Source organism: Hirundo rustica, chromosome Z (genome assembly GCF_015227805.2).
Source record: "Hirundo rustica isolate bHirRus1 chromosome Z, bHirRus1.pri.v3, whole genome shotgun sequence".
Lineage (NCBI taxonomy): Eukaryota > Metazoa > Chordata > Aves > Passeriformes > Hirundinidae > Hirundo > Hirundo rustica.
This window is the reverse complement of record NC_053488.1, coordinates 79,796,049-79,803,516: the sequence shown is the minus strand read 5'-3', so window position 1 is coordinate 79,803,516 and position 7,468 is coordinate 79,796,049. Positions and strand designations below refer to the sequence as shown.

General features: G+C 42.1%; 1 protein-coding gene and 2 non-coding genes across 4 annotated transcripts; all 3 read left to right on the top strand.

The window, feature by feature from the left end:
• The first annotated feature begins 1,408 nt into the window (after positions 1–1,408).
• Positions 1,409–3,710, top strand: LOC120765981 (cytochrome c oxidase subunit 7C, mitochondrial). Of its 2 annotated transcripts, none has more exons than XM_040091291.1 (3): positions 1,409–1,574; positions 2,546–2,666; positions 3,622–3,710. In XM_040091291.1, exons 1-2 carry the CDS (start codon positions 1,500–1,502, stop codon positions 2,660–2,662), a joined length of 192 nt encoding a protein of 63 aa, XP_039947225.1. In that variant the 5' UTR covers positions 1,409–1,499; the 3' UTR covers positions 2,663–2,666; positions 3,622–3,710. The 2 variants fall into 2 exon arrangements, with proteins under 2 accessions (XP_039947225.1, XP_039947224.1); XM_040091290.1 differs by having other exon boundaries at positions 2,546–2,691.
• On the top strand, positions 1,753–1,815 carry LOC120766012 (small nucleolar RNA Z39). Its single transcript, XR_005704554.1, has one exon. It is a non-coding gene; the product is annotated as a small nucleolar RNA Z39 (small nucleolar RNA).
• LOC120766018 (small nucleolar RNA Z39) lies at positions 2,978–3,037 on the top strand. Its single transcript, XR_005704560.1, has one exon. It is a non-coding gene; the product is annotated as a small nucleolar RNA Z39 (small nucleolar RNA).
• Positions 3,711–7,468: the final 3,758 nt, after the last annotated feature.

The following is a 7,468-nucleotide window of genomic DNA, read 5'->3' as shown; positions in this document are numbered from 1 at the left end:
AACAAGAACATTTGTCATAAAGATGATAAAGCAAATTGCAGAGCACTATCATGGCATTAATTCCAATTAGAAAATGCTTGAGAAAGAGGGAGCATTGGCGGGGGGGGGGGGGGGGGGGGAAGGGGGAGGGCGGAATTGGGGAAAGGGGGCCGCAGGCCACAGGGGAGAGAAGCCTGGTTGCCTGAAGAGAAATGGAATTTAACAATAGCAAAGCATCTTTCAATAGACCCACACGGAGGGGGGGAAAAGTATTGCAATTGCTGACAAATAACAATAAAAGTCTATCTAAACAAAAGAAAAAAAAATCTAAAAAACAACTAGCTAAAGAAATCACAACTAGATCCACACAAGGTGTCCTAGGATTCTATACCACCTGTCAAGGACCACCAACTAAAGTAACTAAGCCTAACCTCTCAAAGTAATTTTAACCTGTTTTTATTAAAGTATTGCTTTGGTGAGCATAAAAATCCTGGTTTTCTATCACTTGACAGCACATAAATATGCAGAAAGGCTACTTAAAAAAAAAAAAAAAAAAATTGCTTCCTTGAAACACTGAGATGGCAGCATCAAACTTCTTTTCCTGAAAAGAAAATAAAAAAGTTTGTCTTTAAAATAATCCATGTAAGAAAACCGATGGAGACCACCAATACTGGAAGCAACTTTGTTATTTCTTTGGCAAAACCAAGGGTGTTGGGGTTCTTTCTTTCCTTTCACATTGACAAAATGTCTTTAAATAGGCCACAATATAGTCACTAAAGATAGTGATAATGTATAAATAAATCATGTACAGATCACCATTATCCATCATGATAGAGAGGAACCCTTTAAAATAAAGAAGAGCATGGAGTGACAGGACAAGGGGGAATGGATGCAGACTAGGAGAGGGCAGGGTTAGATAGAATACTGGGAAGGAATCATTCAGTGTGAGGGTGGGGAGGCCCTGGCACAGGGTGCCCAGAGAAGTTGCGGCTACCCCTGGATCCCTGGCAGTGTCCAAGGCCAGGGTGGACACTGGGGCGTGGAGTAGCCTGCAACAGTGGAAAGTGTCCCTGCCATGGTAGGGGGGCACGGAGCGTAGAACCAGATGAGCTTTAAGATCTTTTCCAACATGGACCACTCTGTTACTGTGTTTTTCGTCCGCTTAGCGGAATCCATGAGCTCTAAATCAAAAGTACTCCAGTGCAAATCGCGAAACGTAGTTAAGCGTGGGAACCCTGGGACACACCAGTCCCGCTCCCTCCATTTCCCGCCGCCCTTCAGCCGCCACAAAATGGCGGCAGGGGGAAGCGGGACTCTCTCTCCCCCGGGGAGCGCGCGCGGGGCTAGACCAACCGCAGGCCGCCGTTTTGCGCCACGTGACCATATGGAACTACAATTCCCGTCATGCTCCCCCTGCTTCCTTCCCCCTTTGCCGGTTCCTGTTCCGGCACCCGTCAGCCGTGACGCCGTCGGGAAGGTCGCGCAGGGCGGACGAGTGGCTGCTGTCTCTTGTCCCTGTCATGTTGTCCGCCGGTGTCCGCCGCTTCGCTACCTCCGCCATCCGCCGCAGCCACTATGAGGAGGGACCCGGGAAGGTGGGCAGCAGTGTCCTGATCCGCTGAAGGTCGCAGGGCGGGAGATGGTGGGGTGGGGGTTGATGGGTGCCTCGTGCTCTGGCTGGTGTTGTGTGAGCTTTGGGGTGGCGCGGTGTTGCTGGTAGCCACAGCAGCGCAGATCGTGTGGTGACGGACCCCAGCGCCCTTCCCTGAAGTGGTACAGATGATGAGCTTTGCGGTATGAGGGGTAACAATGATACTGTAAACGCTTTCTGATGTACCTGGTGTGTTTTCTCAAACCTGCGGTGTAAAAGTTTAGTTTTACATGTGTGACTGATACGAGGAAATTCTTCACGATGAAGATAATGAAATACCAGAACAGTCAGGGGCGCTGTGGATGTGTATCCTCAGGGAGTTTTATATTTGATTTCATGAGATTTGCTGCAAACTGGCCCCACCTTGGGCTGGACGAAAAGGAGAAGAGGGGACGAAATGACCTCCAGAGGTCACATGTAGGCTGTAATATGGAGTGTTTGGGTTGGAAGTGACCTTAAAGAACATTTTTTTCCACCCCTTTCCATGGGCCGGGACACCTCCCACCATTCCAGGGGCCACCAAGCCCCATTATGGCCTTGGACACTGCCAGAGGTCCAGAGGCAGTCACAGCTTCTCTGGGCACCCTGTGGCAGGGCTTCCCCACCCTCATGGCAGAGAGTGTCTTTCTAGTGTATTTAGCTGAAGTCTCTCCTCTTTCAGTTAGAATCTGTTTCCTCTTGTCCTTTTACTGTAAATCTTCATGATGAGTCTATATCCAACTTCCTGTAGGTACCCTTCAGATACTGGAAGGTTATTTATTACCTTAAATACTGTTTCTTTCCTTGAGATGTACTGAAAATGCTTTGAAACTGCATGCTTGTTTTGTTCTGAGATTCTCAGTACTTCTACGTGGATTAGAAAGGAATTAATATTCTGATTGCAAAGGTAAAACTCCCTTTTTTTTTTCCTTACAGAACCTCCCATTCTCTGTGGACAGCAAGTGGCGGCTTCTCGCAATGATGTGTGCGTTCTTTGGGAGCGGATTTGGTGCCCCTTTCTTCATAGTCAGACATCAGCTCCTGAAGAAGTGAAGAGGTCAGGCTGTAGCTGCTCTAGCTAGGTAACTGCTTTTGTTGGCTTTCATAGCACAGTGAAATTTAATGAGCCTGACCTCATCAGAAACCTCTATAATTCTCAGCCTTTTGCAGTCCAGGTGCTGAAGTGTTGTGGTCTGCAGTCGCATAATAATGACTGAAACAGCAAGTAGGTGGAAATTTGTGTCACAGAGCTGCTGCACTCGGTGGTTTGTGACCTTTGCCTCCCCAGAGGCCACTCCTCTGCCTGCATGTCTTCTTCCTCCCCTGAGGCGATAGAGGTGCACCTGGTGTGACCTGTGGGAGTTACTGGCACGTGTGATGTGACAAACAGGATGAGAAACTGTGATGCTGTAAACGCTTTCTGATGTGCCAGATAAAGCTCAGGGAAAAAATTACATTTTCTTGAACCTGTATCAAAACAATCTCACCATCTACATCATTCACAGGTTAATGTCCAATTAAGATATGGTCATTAACAGAAATCAGTTGGTGCTTGGTGATGATCCTAACAAAACAAGCCTCAGACATGACTCAGACTGTGCAACCATGCCACTTCCAGTTGAAAGCCCACTTTCTTAAGTGGTGATTGCACTTTGGAAATACTTGGTATTGTCTGTAATCTGAAAAACTAGACATTTTTCAGGAGCTTCAGTGACACAGATAGTTCTTGAAAGAATATAACAGTCCTCATTGAAATCTCATAATTGGAGCAAATTATGTAATTCCTTTGCCAGTTTGATGTTTATTCTACCTTTGACTGAGGAGAAAACCAAAGTCAGCAGACTTGTATTGAAGTTGAACATTTAGAACTGTGTCGTTTCATGCAAGTTGAGGCTTTGGATGCAAAACCAGATAGTGGATGAAGCAAAGTCTTCAAATAAATCAAAAATTTTAATTAAATATATATGTTTACTAGTGGGCTCTTAAATTTCTTTAATCTCTTTTTCTTGCAGAGTCGAAGTCTTCTGCACAGCATCATTCAATGGGGAAATGATAGCTGCAACCCACGCTGGATGTCTCTAAATAAAATCTTAAACCCCAAGGCCTTGAGCTGCGTGTTTTGTGAAACTCCTGAAGTGCTTTTGACAGCTGGTGTGTACTTAGAACCCCTTCAAATTGCAGTGTATTGCCATTAAATTACACACTTGATTGTCCTGTATAAAAACCAGAGGGTAGGGAGAATCACATTTCAAAACAGGCATTGGGCTGAACTTTTTTACTTCTGGGAATAACTACCTGGGACAGTTACTAGCAATGAGTATCCTGTCACCATAATCCATGCTGCAGAATTTTTAACTTCACTGAGGATTTTCTGTGGCTTTTCTTCCACACTCAGCAGTTCTGAAGAGTTGCTGTTCCCCGGTCTCTGTAGCATCAGCTCTGAGCAGGGACTTGGGCACTGCCCTGAAGGTTTCATGAGGCTTCAGGCTCTGGGGCCGACATAGGCACAGTTCTGACCAGAAAAAAAGTACTGGTAATATCCTGTAGTTACCAAGACTGATGCTTGCAGCTTTGGAGGTGTTTGGAAGGAGCTGTTTGTTGGTTTTCTGTCAGTACTTTCTTGTGAACTTTTCTGGTTTGCTTTCCCCCCCTCCACTCAAACATCCTGCTGCAGCACAGTGCATTTAATATGGCTTGAAGTATCAGAATCTGCAAACTGAACAGTTCCATAAAATTTTGGACTCCTTTCTTGCCATTCTAATCTATGGATGCTAGTTTCTCATCGAACTCCCTCAGCAGAAGTATGTGGCAGTGGTGACATGCTGCTCATAACAGACCAGCTCCTGGATGCCTCATTTCTCTCTTCAGGGGTGAGTCTGAAGTGCTGATGACCGTTCCTTCTTACTCCAAAGTCCTTGATGTGCTTAGAGTATGCTTCACCTCTGAAGGTTCACCTTGTGGGATAGGCAAAGCAGTTCTTTAAATGCGGTAAAAGCAAGGTCTCCTTTCTGAATGCCACACCTTTCTCGTGTAGTTTTCAAAGATATTTATCAGCATAGGTAGATAAGGCAATTTTTTTTGGATAAAATGTTAGATACTTTCTGCTCTTGTGATGTGTTCTAAAATTGTAGTCATTTCTTGTCAGTGTTGTCACACTGATGGTCCATAGTCATTCAGGAGCAGAAAGGTCCTAGGAGCTGCTAGTTATAAAAAGCCACTAAATCATGGCCCTCTTTCCAACCCTGCTGCCAACTCGGATAAATAAATCACTGATGTGGAGCACAGTACCTGTAATCTTTTGTCTGCTGCTGTTTTACATAATTTCTATGGCTGTGTGCTGAGGGGATGGAGGAGCTGAACCTCTGTGCTGTCACCTGCTGTATAATCAGTTCTAGTGTGCCAGTACGAGTCATGCAAAAATGAAACATCAGCCCTGCTTTGTGTGAGGGCTGACTAGACACGTCATGTTAAAGTATTTGATAAACCTGTGCTTGTGTGCCATTACTAGTTAATCTTTCATTTACAAAGGAAATGTACAATTTTGTAGCCTTCATTAACATGGTCAGTTAATTCAAGGTTCCTTGAGTATAGGTAGTTGTTAGTTTGTATTTTTGATAACACCTACACACTGTGGGTTAGAAAATGAGTACTTGTGTTCTCCATTCACGGCAAACTTATTCCTGCATGCTGCCAAGGCTGTAATTAGTCCCTTTAGAACTGGGTTGTTCCCCTACGTTAGTTGTTCGGGCAGTTTTTAGTAGTTTCAAGCCCCATCAATTACCAAGTCTGTAAGTTCCCTGCCTGACTTAAGTAATTGGTTCCCTTAGGATTTCAGAAGTTTTCACTTCTGCAGCAGAAATACATTAATAGATCTGTGCTGATCTTTCTGTTAAAGCAAAATGGGGAAGTCTGCATTGTACCCAAAAGCTTTTTACTTCTAGATTATCTGTCATTTCATCACTGCTCAATAAAGCACTGCTCAATAAAGTCAGATTATTTCAGTTGCCTGGGTGGAAAATACAGGTTGTCATTGAAAGAGATGTTGCTCCTGTCATTAATACCAGGTGTTTGTGTTTGAATTTCAGAAACACAACTCCAGATTGCATGTTTTATTTGCTCTTATGAGATCACTGCATTCAGCCAATACTTCCTTGACCATACGTATTTGTTTATTCATTTAACTGGCCCTTTTTTCATTTACTCCCCAAATTTACCATGGTCTTCATGTTTTATAGTTTACCCGTTCTACAGTCTATTATTTTAAGTTTTCCTAGCCCATTGTTTCTTTACTGACTGCTGAAGAGGTGCACCAGAGAAACTCGGATTTTTCTTCTCACCTCATTTTCTCGTTTCGGAATGACTTCTCTAAACACATTCCCACCACAGATACTAGCATGGAAATACCCAGCCCTGAGTGATTCTAGTGACGGAAATGTCACTATAAATACATATGAATGAACTGATATTTAACGGTATTAAGATGGATGGATCAGATTCATTAAAGCTCATGAGCTGCAGAATTAAGTTGTGCAAAAGCATAACTGTGTTCCATCACACTCAGCTATGTAATAGTCTGGGTACCCAATTAAGTATTTTAAAATAACCTTTTGGGTTCCCTTTAGGGCACCTTGACTTGGTGGAAGATAAATCAATTGAAAATTGACAAAAAGCAATATGTAAGTGGTGCTCTTCTGTCATTACAATTGTATGAAGGAAACAAGGCAGTGGTTAAAGGAGCTCTGGGAAATAACACATCTGTGTGAATGATTGTAATTTTTTGCTTGCCAGATGCCAGTTTTGAAGAAAATCATTAATGATCCCTTTAATGTTTTTTTCCCAATATTCCTTTTATAATTTTCACATTTACGTTTTCTGTTTTGGCACAAACTCAAAACCTCTCTGTTTAGCTTCCAGAGAGTTTCACAGCTTACCATTTTAATTATGTTAGACATAGTCTTCAAGCAGTTTCTTAATTAAATCTGAGCAGATGTAAATTAGATGTAAATTAGGTGTCCCTATGCTTTAATATTTCGAATGTTTTTGGTTCGTGGATATTTCTTTCTTACTCTGGACCACTCTTTGTTCCAGAGGGGCAAATCTGGAAGGGCTTGGGTTCAGTTACATTGAAGGGGGTATTTTGATTTGGTGAAAATGAATTTATTGTTTTTGAAATGAAATTATTCTAGAATTTCTGTTCAGCAATAAATTTGACAGTAAATTTTCCTAACCACTCTAGCAATGGGAATTTTCTTTTTTTCTTTTTTTTTTTTTTCCCCTCCCCAAAGAACAGAAATTTCAATTCTTGTTCAGCTGTGCTATGAAGCATCTGGTATTAATCAATGTTGGAGATAATCTGGCTTGGATGAGCCCCACTTTTGAATTATTGTGGGCAACTCTTGCATAATTGATAAAAGTACAACAGAAACCTGGACTAAGCTTTTTCTTCTTTTAAATTGTGACCCCTTTACAGAGGTGTTGCACTGTACAGTAATTAAAAGCGTTGAGTTAGTTATTAAAATTGCTTTAAGATCTTTTTATTGCTAATTAAACAGGGAAAATTCAAAATATTTTCTCATATAAATTATCAGCTACTCTTTTCTTGTTTCTTTCTAGCCTGAGATTTTTATTTCCGTCTGAACATGAAACAATTTAGAGGTTTATAAAATAGAGCTGGAGGATGAAAATATCAAAGTAGGACTTAGTATTGTGTGGGCTAGCACATTCGAATTATTTTTAGCCTTTAAAGGTAAAGATTGCAATTCATTACTTAGGTTGAATTTTCAGTGCAGTTACATAAATTGTTTGTTTGCTTGTTTGTTTGTTTGTTTGAAATTGAATAGTTAAGTGGAGAAAGGGAAA

What these genes read in the sequence shown, in the direction of transcription:
- LOC120765981 (XM_040091291.1), top strand. Translation starts at nt 1,500, where the DNA reads ATGTTGTCCGCCGGTGTCCGCCGCTTCGCTACCTCCGCCATCCGCCGC. An exon ending in ATGAGGAGGGACCCGGGAAG is followed by an intron (nt 1,575 to 2,545) that starts GTGGGCAGCAGT and finishes TTTTCCTTACAG; the next exon opens with AACCTCCCATTCTCTGTGGA.